Below are 16347 nucleotides of genomic sequence, written 5' to 3'. Positions count from 1 at the left end.
TTGACCATGACTGACCTCCTTCTGGGGAAATCCCTGGTAAGGATCTTGGACGCACTACTCATTTACCTCCATGGCGTTGGTCAGCATCCTGGTCAGTCTAAAAGGAATCTTCTCAGGGAACTTCTCCCGGGTCATCGCAACCTGAAAAGGCCAGGAGGGAAGGAGAACCGATTATAATGGAGACACTGATTGTGAGGATATTCCTTGTCAAGGAGAGGATGCTGAGCTGTGTTAAAACAAATCTAATTTCATTTATTCATTTCTTTGCTCAAAAAGGACCCTGGCCAAGTACCTCAAAGCAGTCCCCAAAGTCAATGTGCAGAATCTTGCCACTCAGCCTGTCAAGCATCAGGTTGGATGGGTGCCTGTGGAAGGAACGGGACAGTGACTGAAGTGCAGAATTCACCCACTTCCTTTAGGTGACTTAATAACCGTCTCTTGGCCTTTCCCACGCTCCCCAGCACTCTGGCTTTCAAGGCAGCTGACACTGGCATAAGAAAAGTTTCAGGTTGACAAATATGGTGATTTGCAGAAGAGCAAGACCAGAGGGGGTCCAGTAGACCTTAAAGACCAACAAGGTTTTCAGTGAATAAGCTTTTGAGAATGGAAGCTCCCTTTGTCAGATACCTGGCACTTTGACTCCCCAAAGCTTATTCCCTGGACATCTGGTTGGTCTTGAAGGAAGGGAGGGAAGGAAGGGAAGGAAGGGAAGGAAGGAAGGGAAGGAAGGGAAGGAAGGGAAGGAAGGGAAGGGAGGGAAGGGAGGGAAGGGAGGGAAGGGAGGAAGGAAGGAAGGAAGGAAGGAAGGAAGGAAGGAAGGAAGGAAGGAAGGAAGGAAGGAAGGAAGGAAGGAAGGAAGGAAGGAAGGAAGGAAGGGAGGGAGGGAGGGAGGGAGGGAGGGAGGGAGGGAGGGAGGAAGGGAGGAAGGAAGGAAGGAAGGAAGGAAGGAAGGAAGGGAAGGGAGGGAGGGAGGAAGGAAGGAAGGAAGGAAGGAAGGAAGGAAGGGAGGGAGGAAGGGCGGAAGGAAGGAAGGAAGGGGAGGGAGGGAGGGAGGGAGGAAGGAAGGAAGGAAGGAAGGAAGGGAGGGAGGAAGGGAGGAAGGAAGGAAGGGAGGGAAGGGAGGGAGGAAGGAAGGAAGGAAGGAAGGAAGGAAGGAAGGAAGGAAGGAAGGAAGGAAGGAAGGGAAGGAAGGAAGGAAGGAAGGAAGGAAGGAAGGGAGAAAGGAAGGAAGGAAGGAAGGGAGGGAAGGAAGGAAGGAAGGAAGGAAGGGAAGGAAGGGAAGGAAGGAAGGAAGGAAGGAAGGAAGGAAGGAAGGAAGGAAGGAAGGAAGGAAGGAAGGAAAATATATAGGGAAGGAGGAAGAGGTGAAAATAGCAAGGAAGGGAGGGAGGAAGGGAGGGAGGAAGGAAGGAAGGAAGGAAGGAAGGAAGGAAGGAAGGAAGGAAGGAAGGAAGGAAGGGAAGGAAGGGAAGGAAGGAAGGAAGGAAGGGAGAAAGGAAGGAAGGAAGGAAGGGAGGGAAGGAAGGAAGGAAGGAAGGGAAGGAAGGGAAGGAAGGGAAGGTAGGAAGGAAGGAAGGAAGGAAGGAAGGAAGGAAGGAAGGAAGGAAGGAAGGAAGGAAGGAAGGAAGGAAGGAAGGAAGGAAGGAAAATATATAGGGAAGGAGGAAGAGGTGAAAATAGCAACTTTAACTTTAAATGCATTCTCCAAGCCACTGGCTAGCTTGGAGAATACACTTAAATGATGATGATGATGATACTGGATTTATATCCCGCCCTCCACTCTGAAGAGTCTCAGAGCGGCTCACAATCGCCTTTCCCTTCCTCCCCCACAACAGACACCCTGTGAGGTGGGTGGGCCTGGAGAGGGCTCTCACAGCAGCTGCCCTTTCAAGGACAACCTCTGCCAGAGCTATGGCTGACCCAAGGCCATGCTAGCAGGTGTAAGTGGAGGAGTGGGGAATCAAACCCAGTTCTCCCAGATAAGAGTCCGCACACTTCACCACTACACCACACTGGCTCTCTCTAAAGAGACAAATGCCTTCTCCGAGCTGGCCAATGGGGGTGGGGAGGGCTTCGAGAGCCACACAATATGTGTGAAGAGTCGGAAGGGAGAGAGGGAGGGAGGGAAATTACTAAAAGAGAGCCAGTTTGGTGTAGTGGTTAAGTGTGTGGACTCTTATCTGGGAGAACTGGGTTTGATTCCCCATTCCTCCACTTGCACCTGCTGGAATGGCCTTGGGTCAGCCATAGCTCTGGCAGAGGTTGTCCTTGAAAGGGCAGCTGCTGTGAGAGCCCTCTCCAGCCCCACCCACCTCACAGGGTGTCTGTTGTGGGGGAGGAAGGTAAAGGAGATTGTGAGCCGCTCTGAGACTCTTCGGAGTGGAGGGCGGGATATAAATCCAATATCTTCTATCTTCTAAAACGCCAAGCAAAAAACTTTGTCAACCAAACCAAATAGCTTTCCAATACATAAATAAACACAATGTACAACAACCACACTCATGGGTTGATCTGTGTGAATTCAATTATGTATGGAGACCTGATTTTATGGCTTCCTGCTCCCTTCTAGGTTCTAAGATTGCTTTTCATATTCAGGTCCTTTTGAGGGAAAAATGAATCTTGTGTCACTTGCCTGTCACCAAGACCCAAGATGTAACCAACCATGGACATCACTGCTAGTGAGCGGGTATAATTTGTTCTCCTGTCGAACCACACCTGAAAACAAACAGATTATGAGCCGCTTGCACACCCAAGTGAACTCTATGGAAGTGACTGCAGAAAAATGGCACATTAAGAAAAAAAACAAAAACAAAACAGCAGTGGTTAAATTTATGCTTGGTAAAGGAAACCACAGATATTTTAAATCAATGTGAAATTCAATCACAACTCTTCCATGCTTCCACATGTTAATTCTCTCCTCATGCCTACCGAGTCTCCTGCTCATGAACATTCTGCTTTCCTCATAGTCTATGTACTGTTAACATTTTATGAGTGCCTTTCCTCTCCCTTGGCAATTAGAATGCTAATGAATATTCCATAGCATAACAGCACTTCAGCCAATCAGTTAAAGGGCTTAATAGGACAACAGCGACTTTACAACTAGAAAAAGGAAGGGGGGGGGGGGACACTCTGCAGTTTTCTATTTCTCTGCATGAAATAGATTCAGGTGCCTAGTCGCGTTGGTCTGAAGCAACTGAAACTGTAGCCTATCCCCTCGTCTGAAGAAGTATGCATGCATAGGAAAGTTTACGTTCTGAATAAAACTTTGTTGGTTTTAAAGGTGAAACTTGACTCCTACTTTGTTCTACTGCTTCAGACCAACACGGCTGCTCACTTGGATCTATGAAACTGAACCTGTATGAAATGTCTGAACTGTATGAACCTGTATGAAATGTTTTAATGATTTTATTGTGACTCTCTTTTTAACAATATGTTGTTTTCACTGTTGTTAGCCACCCTGAGCCCGTCAGGGAAGGGTGGGATACAAATGTAATAAAATGAATAAATCAACAAACAACAAATTTTGGATTTCAGGTTTTCACGGCTGGTAACATCATTAGGGTTTGTAGAATCTTTCGGGATCAAGTGCCGTGTTCAAACCCCTTCCAACCTTCCCAGCAATTAACACAGAACAATGGTCACATTCAACAGCCAGTTTCCTTATCACTACCCTTCCAGGAAGCCCCACCAAACAATGGGCACATCCACAAACCAATTGCCCTTTCATCACACCCCCTCCAGCCTACAAATAGCAGCTCTCCAGCAGCCCTGGCCCCACTCAATGCACAGCAGCCAAGAAGGTCTGAGCGCCTGCTCCGGCTGCAATGCCACTGAGGATGTTCTCCGCAGCTGAGAACGAAATGTCTGGAAGGAAAACTTTCTCCAGTAGAACACGGCACTTGATCCCGAAAGATTCTACAAACCCTAACAAATTTTGGGTCCAGTGGCATCTTTAAGACCAACAAAATTCAATTCTGGGTATAAGCTTTTGTGTGCATCCACGTGAAAACTTATACCAAGAATTAAACTTTATTGATCTTCAAGGTGCCATTCGACTCAAACTGTATTTTCATACAAGGCATATTTTAATGTTTGTACAAGGCATCAAGAATAGCCTGAGAAGGCTGTACCTCAGAGCTGGGGCTCTTCAGCCACAGAAGTTTAGCTAGATCATCTCCGGCTGTGTTGTTCACAGCGTGCTCAAACACTTCCACCTTCTGCATCAGCGTGAGGTGGTCGTAATCCGGAGCCATCTACAAAATAAGAGAAACACTCAGCAACTCTCACGCTCCTTCAAGAAGCTCCGTTCTGACAGGGAGACGACGCAGCTCCACAGGCCTTGCCCAAAGCAGTAATAAAGGTCAAGGTAGTCCCCTGTGCAAGCACCAGTTGTTTCCCACTCTGCGGTGATGTCGCATCACGGCAAACTTTTTGCGGGGTGGTTTGCCATTGCCTTCCCCAGTCCTCTACGCTTTCCCTCCAGCAAGCTGGGGACTCCTTTTCTGACCTTGGAAGGATGGAAGGCTGAGTCAACCTTGAATTGGCTACCTGAACCCAGCTTCTGCTGGGATCGAATTCAGGTTGTGAGCAGAGCTTAGGACTGCAGTACTGCAGCTTTACCACTGTGTCACGGGAGATGGGAGAGAAAGCAGTAATACATGCCCAAATTCTCCCCCTTCCCCAGGAAGACCTTTGTTCTCTGTGGCCTCACCCTGAGCATGATGCGGTGTTCAATGTTGAGCAGGATCTTCTTCTTCTCCCTGTAGTCTCGGATGAGCGCATGCAGAGTATCACAGTGGGGCACCCAGCCTATAAGGCCAGAGTTTGTAGACAGTGGAATGACTGCGTATCGCTGTATGCTAGAACAACGGAAATAATGAAATTTAACTTCAAACAGCTGGGTTCTGAGAACCAGTCATACCAGCTCATAAATCCACCATTTCAATCACAGAGAAAGACACTTAACAAGGCCACCAAAGTTCACATTCTCGCTCACCTAGGGTGCACAGCAATTATACTCAGGTAACCCCAAAACAACCCAATATCTGAAACTGGCTGGGCTTTGGAGCTATACATTCTTCCCCAAACCAGAGATGTGTAGGCCCATCCTTATTGACAACACACTCATTCCACACCACAAAGAGACTGGATTTGCTTTAAAGACCTGAGGTTTTTACGGAGGGATGTTGGGTCGTTGGCAAGCAGAGTATTCACAAGGCCAAAGAGCTGCATTACTCTTTCATCCTGACGCAGGTCCTCGTGACCTTTTAGAAGGAACACAAACTCATGCCCGTTGCTTCCTGTATGGGAAGAGAGGGTGCAAGATTAAGACCACAATTCAACTAGTGAGTATAAGTGCTGATCTTACTCCTTTCCCTTTAATTCTCTGATGGACTGAGGGTCTGATTCAGTATAAGGCAGCTTCATATGTACTCCAGGAGGCAAAGAATAGCGAGAGACGTTGAGATGGAATTAAAGGGAGAAAAAGGAGATGGGAGGAGAAATTAGCCTGCTCAAGCCCTTGAAGGTTTACAGACTCATGGAACAAGAGGTTTTGGGGTTGGACTCCCAAACTGTCGTCCCTCCCCCTCTCCCTGGTCCCCTGCAATTCTTTGCCCGGCCCCTAGCTTGTAGTCTGTTCAGTACCTGTTTTCATTCTGTGTTTTCTCCGAGGAGTTCAGGGTAGTGGCCATGGTTCTCCTCTTTTCCATTTGATCCTCATAACAACCCTGTGAGGCAGGGGTCCCCACGCTTTTTGAGCCTGTGGGCTACCTTTGGAATTCTGACACACTCTGGTGGATACAGCCGCAAAATGGCTGCCGCAGTTTACCTTCATCCACACGGTGAAGACCCTTGTGCTGTGAGGGCAGCTGATCTCAAAGCAACGTGTTGCACAGCTGATCAAATCTCCAACGGCCAATCAGAAGCCTTGCTGGCCAAAAGCCTCACATGGCCCTGCCCACTTCCTAAAAACACTCTGCAGGCACCCAGAAAGATGTCGCTGGGTACCACGTTGGAGAAGCCTGCTGTGAGGTATGCAAGCCTGGGGAAGCAGGACTGGCCCCAAACCACCCAGTAAGCTTCAGAGCAGCACAGCTAGTAGCCACAGGTGGACCTGATCTGCCAGAAATCTACTGAGCCTTCCAAAAAACCAGCAGCCTTCAGAATACCAGGAAAGGGGGGCCGTAAGTCTCTCATCTTTTCACCCGCAAGTTTTCTTACCCATTAAAGTTAGCTTCCTTGGTCTCTGCTTGGAAGTGATCACCTGCAGCGAGGGCGCAATGGACTGGATGCGGATGATTTGCTGGTTGGGGTCGTATGTTCCCGGGACGGCCAGTTCCAAATCTCGGCACATCAGGAGCTTGGGGGAAACATATTGGAGCTCCAAGGAGGTCAGCTACAGGTGAGAAAAGCACTTTTAATACAAGCCTTTGGAGACCGCCATAGCTGCTGGGCGATGGCAGAGCACCACACTGCTGGTGTATGGCAATATAGACTGTACCTCTCCCCCCACCTGAGGCAGCTGCTTAGAGATACGCCGGAAGACGTGGTAATACAGATCCCAGGCTTGGGTGAGGTCCTTGACATTTCCTGATTTCATGTATTTCCGGCACCACTCTTGAGCCTCCATTAGATCTCTGCCGTAAGCCTAAACAGGGGAGAAAAAGAACCTTTACTAAGTCTGTGCTTATCGTCTTAAAGCAAGGAGAACCTGCCTGAATGCCATATCCTACCTCTGCGCTTGCAAGTCAAAGGAATCTTTTTCTCTGCCTTCTGAAAGACAGACATTCAGCCCCAAATTGTACAACTTTTGGCTCCCCTTCTTTAAATCTTGACTCAAGGACGACAGCTAATTTCTTACCTGGCACCTCGACTCTTCCCCATGCAACTTCCTGTTCCTCAACCAGGGACGGAAACAAGTTCCGCATCTGGCATCTGCATCGCTTCCTCCTGCTGCTGGCATTATTCCTGCTCTTTAAAAGGTTGTTGAGATTCCATCCTGATCAGTTACACTCTGCAGATTCTCTGCCGCTGTAAAACTTGGGAGTGAGCGGGTCGTTCTTGCTGCTGGCCCCAAGGGCTCCCATTTGCCTGCATTGCCCTTCCACTGGCCAATTCCTTAAAAAGGGCAGGGGGCAGCAGTGGCTACTCTAGAGCGAAAGAGAAACCTCTCCGGGGAGTGGGGAACCCCACAGAGGGCAGGGGGGGATGGGGCCTGCAGAGCAGGCACCTTGTGTCTCTCTTTGACAATGCAGCAAATAAGAGTCATTTCTGCTCCTTCGCACCTGATTGAAGGATGTCTCCTTGAGAGTCTGTGGCCCACGCTCCATCATGGCATGCAGCGGCTCCAGCACTTCAAACATCCCCTTCACGTTCCTCTCCCCGAAATAGAGACGGGAGGCTTCTTCCAGCCCTTCGTGCCACATCTCATGCCAAAGGATGGCTACACGGATCAGCTCTTCACTCACCTGGATTTGATGTAAGATATGAGCCATTGGCCCCGGACAGAAGGCCCCATTCACTTAATAAAACCAGTGGAAGGGAGGAAGGCACTTGCTCTGCACGCGGGGTCTCAGGTAGAAGGAGCTGGGAAAGCCCTTTCTACGGCTGAGACCACAGAGAGCTAGAATGGATAATGCTGAGCGAGATGGACCAGTTGTCTGACTCACATGACAACTTCAGATGTTAATACTCAGTCCTCTCAAGCATGTGCTCTTTCACAGAGCTCCAACTTGCCATGGCATTAATCTGTACAGAGAGAGAGCAATGTATCCCCATAGAAACGGCATCAGAAGGATTCCACAGAGAAACACAGGTGGGAGAATAGTACTTCAAAAATTACAAATCCAGCTTTTTGGGAAAGACCTATGAACTGGATAAAACAGAAATCCAGTACCTGCATATAGGTCTTTCCTTGGGAGGGGGACTCTCCCACCCCAATTATCAATCCCGGTGTATTGTTTTTATTTTGTATTGTGTGTGGGGGGGGGGGAGGTGACCCCCTACTGGAGATCTGGAGGGTATTCAGAGAGGTGGCTCAATAAAGCCTGCCTGTGCCTCCCACTCCTGGTATTCCAAGAAGATCTGCCTTCCAAATACTTGCCATGGTCAGCCCTGCTTAGCTTCCGAGAGCGGATGAGACCGGGCTTGCCTGGGCTATCCAGGTCAGGGCAGTCCTGGTGTAATGCTTTTGATGCGTGTTTCTCCATAGGAATAATTCTGATTTCCACCTGGTAGTTTCAGGTGGGTAGATGTATTGCTGTGCAACAGAAGAGCAAGACTTGAGTCCAGGAGAACCAAAAGACCAACAGGACCCTGGAAATCTTGCTGGTCTTTAGGTGCTACTGGATTCAAATCTTATTTTCCACCTGTGGTGCAAAACAGAGGCTCAAATTAGGTCCTGTACAATTTCCCGTGCTGTCAAAAACAGACAGCATTCCTGAATAGCAGCTAGGGGGCGCAAGAAGTGCCTCTTCAGCAGAGTATTCACACAGAGTTCTGTAAAGTGATGCTTCCCAGCAATTTCCTGGTCATATGTAAATACAAAACCTATTTCACCCAGAATGCACACTCAGTTTAAAAGGCAGCTCTCTTCTATCTAGTGAGAAGGCAAGGAGCCTTTCTGTGGAGAAAAATGAGGCAACGTAGAAGGCTGGGGGAAACTGAAGCCACCGGACACTCCACATTATCTTGCTGCAAGCACATGACATGGCAGTTGCTAGTCAAGTGCAAGGAAGGAGCTTTCACTGCTTGGCCTCAGAGAGGGATTTCTGGTACATTCTAGGCCTGAAGGAAAGGTATGTTCTCATGCAGGCAGGCGACTGGTTAGGTCAGTGTTTCCCAGGCTTGTGACAGCTGGTATCTTTTCCAAAATAAAATGATTAAGGCCCGTGGTTTTTCTGCATGAGACACACTTCATTCTTAAACTGAGACAGAGGACTGTGAAAGGAGTCTGCCTGCTGCATCTCTGCATGAGTCCCTGCACCGTTCTGGAGGGTGAATAATTCTGCTGTGTCATTAAATTGGGAGTCATTCCATAATTCAATCACGCCTGATACAAAGACATGCCAGAACTCCCCTGCTCTCAGCAGAGGTCAACTAGAAGGAGATCACACCGGAGAATAAATCATGCAGAGAATCAACAGAGAGCTCACTCTGCAAGTGAGATCTTGGGGCTTCTTGGAGCTTTCGATCGTTTAGCTGATTTATGTCTTGCAACCTTCTAGTGTATCCTAGCAGACAGTTGGGGAATACTTAGGTTAGGTGAGAGCTGAATAATGTACTTCTATGGCAGAACTGTATCAGTGAACACAGTGCTAGAGGATAAAACACTATCTAAGTGCCAGAACCAAAATACAGGGTTTGGGGAAGGGGCAGGAAGGATTCAAAGCACTGGCTTTTCATGCAAAAATGTCTACAAGTCCACTGGCTATGGCTCCAGCCAGACTCCTAGGTATGTTATGGCACGCACAGAATTCAAACAAAAGTCCTAGCATGTCCATAATTATAACTGTTTAAGGAGTACAAATGGAAGAGGGTGTCTACCAAAGCAAAATTCATAACAATTACAGCTAGCTAGCAGATTTCGAAGTTGAGAGATATTAATTAAAATGATGCAACCAGTGTTGGATCTTTGATATCCAGAAAGGTGGAACTTTAATGCACTTCTGCGCCATGTGCTGCTGTGTGCGTGGGAGAGATGCACACATGCCCATGGACACACGTCTACTTACCATCATGGCTTGCTGGACCAGTGTGTTGCTGTGTTCACACATATTCTTCAAGATTTTGTTGGCAGCATTGTGACGGGCTGTGGTAGTAGACTTGGAAGCTACAGTCAGCGGATAGATCAAAGCCTACGGCAGAGAGCAGAAAGCAGCAATCTATAAATGCTGCTTGTTTACAAGTCTGCACCCAGAGCAAGGTTGGGAGGGGGGAAGCTCACCTGTGGGTGGTACCTGCCGATATCCGTGAGAAGCTGGTAAATAAGTCGACCCACCAAAGGACGAGGAGTATCAATTCTAGCAATGAGCTGAGGAATCACCTGGTTTTAGACAGGAACAGAAAGGAAAAACCACAAGCCCAGCCATTAATCCTTGATAATCTTTCAAAGTGCAGAACTCTCAAATCACAGCCAAAGACCCCAAGTCAAAAATGCCGCAATATGAACATATGAAGCTGCCTTATACTGAATCAGACCCTTGGTCCATCAAAGTCAGTATTGTCTACTCAGACTGGCAGTGGCTCTCCAGGGTCTCAAGCTGAGGTTTTTCACACCTATTTGCCTGGACCCTTTTTTGGAGATGCCAGGGATTGAACCTGGGACCTTCTGCTTACCAAGCAGATGCTCTACCACTGAGCTCTACCACTCTACCACCGTCCCTCCCCAATCATAGTGGATGCAAAAGTGCATCTGGTTCCTCGTCCTGCTTTTTGGTCCAAGACAGAAACATTCCCTTCAGCCACACTTTGTTTGGTTTTTATACACAGATCCGGCAATACGTTGGTTTAAATAAGATGAGGGACCCACATTTAAACCAATTCTTTACCTGTAACCAGGTGTCTATCTGGATGGCCTTGACTCCTTCAACAAGAGCTTCGTTCACTTCTGGCCAGTGTCCATAGTCAAACCATAAAGTAAGGACTCTGACAAAATAAAGCCAAGATGCACAGGGGTTGGTTTTTCAAATATCCTTCCAAAATGGGGTGGGGAGTTTAAAGCCCTATATGGTCGAGGACCTGCCTACCTAAAGGACCGCCTCTCCCCATGTGTACCCCGGAGAGCACTGAGGTCTGGTTCCCAGAATTTATTAACAATCCCTGGGCCAAGAGAAGTTAGGTTGAAGGCCACTAGGGAGCAGGCCTTCTCGGTGATAGCCCCCGTTGGTGGAACGACCTTCCAGAGATGGTGCGAGCCCTGCGGGACCTGAACCAATTCCGCAGGGCTTGCAAAACATTTCTTTTTCAGTTGGCATTTGAGACAGAACCTGATTAACTAACGAACAGGCGCTTAGCCATCTTATGTACATCAGGATTACATCATTTAGCACCTATTTTTATATGTTTTATCTATTTTAATTAATTTATTTGTAATTGATATTTAAACTGTTATGTTTTATGTGAATCATGGGACTCCCATGTCTGTTATACTGTTTAATGTGAATCATGGGACTCCCATGTCTGTTAGCCGCCCTGAGCCCGCCTGGCGGGGAGGGCGGGATATAAAAATAAAATATTATTATTATTATTATTATTATTATTATTATTATTATTATTATTATTATTGTGGAGAAACGCCATTTTAGTCAGTGGTGGTGCTTCATTTGGCAGGGGTCAGTAAATCCCTCAGCCGGCGTTGTAGCCTTCCCCTCACTCCCCCCCTCCCTTCCAGAGCCAAACCAACAACGCTAGGGGGAAAATCTCCGAGAGGCAGGAAGTGCGGTTGTTCCTTGCATGTGTTAGGCAGGAAGAGAAGGGAGATTTGGAACTGGGGCTCGAGCGAGCATGTGGTGAGCAATGGAGGCTCCTGCCGGGGAGGCCCCCAGGCAGGCGGACTAAGTAAGTAATTCACAAGACAGGGCAAGTTTAGATCAGGGCCAGCAGGATGCGTTTATAATCAACTTTTCTTTGTATGCTGTGTGCTGTACGGGTGCTGAGCTGTGCGGTGCTACTTTTTTAGATGCAACTGTTTTTGTTTTGTTTTTCTTTCCCTATCCTTTTCCCTTTTAAATAAATGTTTTTTCTGTTTAAAATGCTGGCAGTCAAACTCTGTACCACATAGATCCCCAGACCGCTTTAGACCACGCTGTGTTGAGAAGGGGGCCCTGGGGAAGGGGGAAGGCATGCAGTTGGATAAGGTGCCAATCCTCCAGGGGTGCCCCAAAGAAGTGCTGAGGTCTCTGTGAAACCCAAGTGCAGGGTGGCAGAGGACCTTGAGGCCTGGCCTCACAGCGGGAAAGGGGGATTGGGAGTCCTGTTCCTCTCAATCTGAACCCCGGGACTGAGCAGGTGGTGGCAGCGCGCCCAAGGGGCAGGAGGAGAAATAGCTCCCTCCAGGAGTTGGCGACTCAATAGGGAGCTGACGGGACCGGGCCTGAAGGCAGAATCGGGCCGGTTCCGCCACACTTATTAATGAAAAAAAACCACAACAATTAATTACAACTGTGCAATCATCATCACTTGCTCATCATCATCACAGCAAAACACAGACAAGCCAAACAAAAAAGCACCTGACAATTACTGTCAAAATGCAACTGTTCAGTTCTCAGTTGGTTACCTGAGGGTATCCTGTAAGTTATTTCCTCTGGACAATGAGATGGACCGGAAGAAGCCCTGGACAGCAGGAACGGTGTACATCAGGAGGGTCTTGGACAAGTCCTTTTGGGAAGAAACACTGAACATCACACTCCGTAGAAACAAGAACCAAAGCATTTCATTTGGGGGGGAGGGGTCGAGGAAGCACAGAACTGGCCGAACACCTGGCTTCTGTGCCTTCAAAGCCACTTGAAAGGAGCCTCAGCGATAAGGACATGAAAAGAGCCACACTGGATCAGGCTCCACCTGCACCTGCACAGCGGCATCTTTTCCCCAGAGGCAAGCCAGGTGATGCATGTCGGCTTTTGCCCCTTAGCCAGCCCACGGGTGTTCAGAATGCCTGTCATGGTATCCACTGCCCATCATCATTTTGAGCCCTAGGGGATCAAGCTCCCAGCCACTTCCTTCACGCCAGAAACAACATTGTACAAAACGTCAGTAAACTTTATGGTAAAATTCTACACAGAGTTCCTCCAGTCTAAGTCCATTGTTTTCAATGGCTTTAGATTGATGGGCGATTATTTGTCAGGGATGCCTAGGTCATTCTGCATGGTGCGGGAGGTTGGAGTGGATGGTCTTTAAGCCCCTTCCAACTTCTTGAGTCTATGACTGGAGTAATTCCACATCACAGGAGTGTACCGTGAGCCATCTTTTTTTCTCAGCTAACAAATCCTGAATGCTGACACGTAATCTGGTATATTTACTTGATCTATAACCTGCCTTGCTCCCCAAAGGGGGACACCACATGGCTTATGTCATTCTCCTGTCCTCCCTTTTATCCTCATGACAACCTTGGGAGGTAGGCAGGGCTGAGAACGCGTGACTGGCCCAAGGTCACCCATCAGGGTTCCATGGCACAAGTGAGGAGCTGAACCTGGGTCTCCCAGAGCCTAGTCCGACACACTAACCACTAAACCACATTGCCTTTCAGTACAGCTATTAGACTAGGTTTGGGGGGACCTGGGTTCAAAAGCTATGAAGCTCACTGTGTGACCTTAGATCAGCTGCCCTCTTTCAGCCTAACTTGCCCCTCGAAGCTGCTCTGAGGGTAAACTGGAGGGGAAGAATCCTGCATGTGGCTCTCAGCACCTTGAGGAAGGGAGGGATACAAAACGTCACAGAAGGGCTATTTCTCTGGCAAGCCCCAGAGCCTAACTTGAAGCACAGGCAGCTTCAAAAGGGGATTGGATAAGCATATAGAGCAGAGGTCCATCAGTGGCTATTAGCCACAGTGTATTGTTGGAATTCTCTGTCTGGGGCAGGGATGCTCTGTATTCTTGGTGCTTTGGGGGGGGGCAGTGGGAGGTCTTCTAGTGTCCTGGCCCCACTGGTGGACCTCCTGATGGCAACTGGTTCTTTTGGCCACTGTGTGACACAGAGTGTTGGACTGGAGGTTCATTGGCCTGATCCAGCATGGCTTCCATTATGTTCTTATGTCTGAGGAAGTGATGCTCTGTATTCTTGGTGCTTGGGGGGGGGGGCAACAGTGGGAGGTCTTCTAGTGTCCTGGCCCCACTGGTGGACCTCCTAATGGCACCTGGTTCTTCTGGCCACTGTGTGACACAGAGTGTTGGACTGGAGGTTCATTGGCCTGATCCAGCATGGCTTCCATTATGTTCTTATGTCTGAGGCAGTGATACTCTGTATTCTTGGTGCTTGGGGGGGCAACAGTAGGAGGGCTTCTAGTGTCCTGGCCCCACTGGTGGACCTCCTAATGGCACCTGGTTCTTCTGGCCACTGTGTGACACAGAGTGTTGGACTGAAGGTTCATTGGCCTGATCCAGCATGGCTTCCATTATGTTCTTATGTCTGAGGCAGTGATACTCTGTATTCTTGGTGCTTGGGGGGGCAACAGTAGGAGGGCTTCTAGTGTCCTGGCCCCACTGGTGGACCTCCTAATGGCACCTGGTTCTTCTGGCCACTGTGTGACACAGAGTGTTGGACTGGAGGTTCATTGGCCTGATCCAGCATGGCTTCCATTATGTTCTTATGTCTGGGGCAGTGATACTCTGTATTCTTGGTGCTTGGGGGGGGGGGCAACAGTAGGAGGGCTTCCAGTGTCCTGGCCCCACTGGTGGACCTCCTAATGGCACCCGGTTCTTTTGGCCACTGCGTGACACAGAGTGTTGGACTGGAGGTTCATTGGCCTGATCCAACATAGTTTCTCTTATGTTCTAACTTCAGCTCTGGAGGGAAGCCCAGAACCTACTGCCGGTGGTCTGCAGAGACTACCATCCACACACCCCTAAATGTATTATATGTATAAACACAATAAATCCAAAGTAGACGTAGAGGACAGCAAGCCTTCCCTTTCACAGAGAGCTCCCCAGTCCCCCGGCTGCTTGCTTTGGACCTACCTCTGTCACCTTCTTTTGCACAGGAGACGGGACGGGGCTGTTCTCGGCACTTTCCGCCTCGCTCTCGCTGTTGCTGCCCTCGGTGTTGGCGCTGGTGACACTGGCCCCGCTTGCATGGCGCAGCTTCTTCTTCTCATCCCTGGCTTGGTTCTGGTGCTTGTAGTGAAGCACTGCCTCGAAATTCATCACTGCCCAGGCATGCCAAGCCTGCCAAAGGGGAATGACCATGAGGAACATTTAAGATTTACTGCGTTAGTTCTGTGCTGGGTGCCATGGAGAAGCATGGCACTAATTTGGGGGCTGACCTTATTCAGCAGAAAAGTGAGATATACATTTAAAAACGGACACAAACATGTGAGTTAGAAATTTACTACTATCTCATCACTTTTTGTAGATCTTCAAGAGATTTTTTTCTTAACATGGAAACACAGAACATCTTCTGGTAAGATTTCTCAGAGTACAAGCTTCTGGAGGGCTCCTACCAGGCCCCTGAGAAACTGGTTACCTAATCTTAAATAGGTACACATGTGGCCCAGCCCAAAAAGTTTGGTGCAATTTGGTGTAGTGGTTAAGTGCATGAATTCTTATGTGGGAGAATCGGGTTTGATTCCCCACTCCTCCACTTGCACCTGCTGGAATGGCCTTGGGTTAGCCATAGCTCTGGCAGAGGTTGTCCTTGAAAGGGCAGCTGTTGTGAGAGCCCTCTTAGCCCCACCCACCTCACAGGGTGTCTGTTGTGCGGGAAGAAGATAAAGGAGATTGTGAGCTGCTCTGAGTCTCTGATTATGAGAGAAGGGCGGGGAATAAATCTGCAGTCTTCTCCTCCACTTGCACCTGCTGGAATGGCCTTGGGTTAGCCATAGCTCTCGCTAAGTGGTTAAGTGTGCAGACTCTTATCTGGGAGAACCGGGTTTGATTCCCCACTCCTCCACTTGCACCTGCTGGAATGGCCTCAGGTCAGCCATAGCTCTCGTAGGAGTTGTCCTTGAAAGGGCAGCTGCTGTGAGAGCCCTCTTAGCCCCACCCACCTCACAGGGTGTCTGTTGTGGGGGGAGAAGATAAAGGAGATTGTAAGTTGCTCTGAGGCTCTGATTCAGAGAGAAGGGTGGGGTATGAATCTGCAATTCTTCCAAACAAGGTCTCATTTATGTCAGATCAGGCCCTCGTAGCAAATGAGTCTGACGCTCCTGCTCTAAGGTGTGGCTGGATCTGAATTTAACAGAAACATGATGTCATGTACATGGATCTCTTTAAAAGCTGCATATTGATCCTCCGTTCAAGAGAAACGTGCCGAAGACAACAGACTGGGTTGGGCTTAGGCAACAAAAAGAACAGCATCATCTCATTCCCCGAAGGTTCATTCCTTCATCCTCTTGCTTACCTTGTACCAGTTGCGGTCATGTTCGGTGGAGGCGCTGTAATACTGCAGGACCTTGGGGATGGTGCTTTCGTTGATGCCTTGGAGGTTCAGCTGCCATTCGCCCAACTTCAGGAAGCATCTGAGAGCAGAACAAAGAAGTAAATACTCAAGCAACGACGGCTGAGTCGCCAAGAAGAATTCCCTACCGATGATACTCCACTGCCACTAAATGACCAGATGTCTAGGGCTTCCCCTCATGTCTGATCAGTGGGCCGGCGCTGCTAGCTGGGTGCCGAGTGCTGCGAAGGGAGGTAC

General features: G+C 48.8%; 1 protein-coding gene across 2 annotated transcripts in view; it reads right to left on the bottom strand.

The window, feature by feature from the left end:
• MTOR (mechanistic target of rapamycin kinase) overlaps positions 1 to 16347 on the bottom strand; it is a 137594-nt gene that overhangs the window by 8447 nt on the left and 112800 nt on the right. For both annotated transcript variants that reach the window (XM_060259562.1, XM_060259563.1), the window contains 15 exons: positions 16054 to 16171; positions 14673 to 14879; positions 12278 to 12378; positions 10551 to 10647; positions 9947 to 10045; positions 9735 to 9857; positions 7287 to 7469; positions 6515 to 6649; positions 6223 to 6397; positions 5165 to 5300; positions 4712 to 4859; positions 4131 to 4253; positions 2633 to 2715; positions 293 to 365; positions 67 to 141 (listed from right to left, as the gene is read on the bottom strand). In XM_060259562.1, coding sequence (XP_060115545.1) covers positions 67 to 141; positions 293 to 365; positions 2633 to 2715; positions 4131 to 4253; positions 4712 to 4859; positions 5165 to 5300; positions 6223 to 6397; positions 6515 to 6649; positions 7287 to 7469; positions 9735 to 9857; positions 9947 to 10045; positions 10551 to 10647; positions 12278 to 12378; positions 14673 to 14879; positions 16054 to 16171 — 1876 coding nt within the window. The remainder of the gene's footprint in view (positions 1 to 66; positions 142 to 292; positions 366 to 2632; positions 2716 to 4130; positions 4254 to 4711; positions 4860 to 5164; positions 5301 to 6222; positions 6398 to 6514; positions 6650 to 7286; positions 7470 to 9734; positions 9858 to 9946; positions 10046 to 10550; positions 10648 to 12277; positions 12379 to 14672; positions 14880 to 16053; positions 16172 to 16347) is intronic.

Source organism: Heteronotia binoei, chromosome 18 (assembly GCF_032191835.1).
Source record: "Heteronotia binoei isolate CCM8104 ecotype False Entrance Well chromosome 18, APGP_CSIRO_Hbin_v1, whole genome shotgun sequence".
In the NCBI taxonomy this organism is placed as follows: domain Eukaryota; kingdom Metazoa; phylum Chordata; class Lepidosauria; order Squamata; family Gekkonidae; genus Heteronotia; species Heteronotia binoei.
The sequence above is the reverse complement of the archived record's forward strand: the minus strand, read 5'-3'. Positions and strand labels throughout refer to the sequence as shown.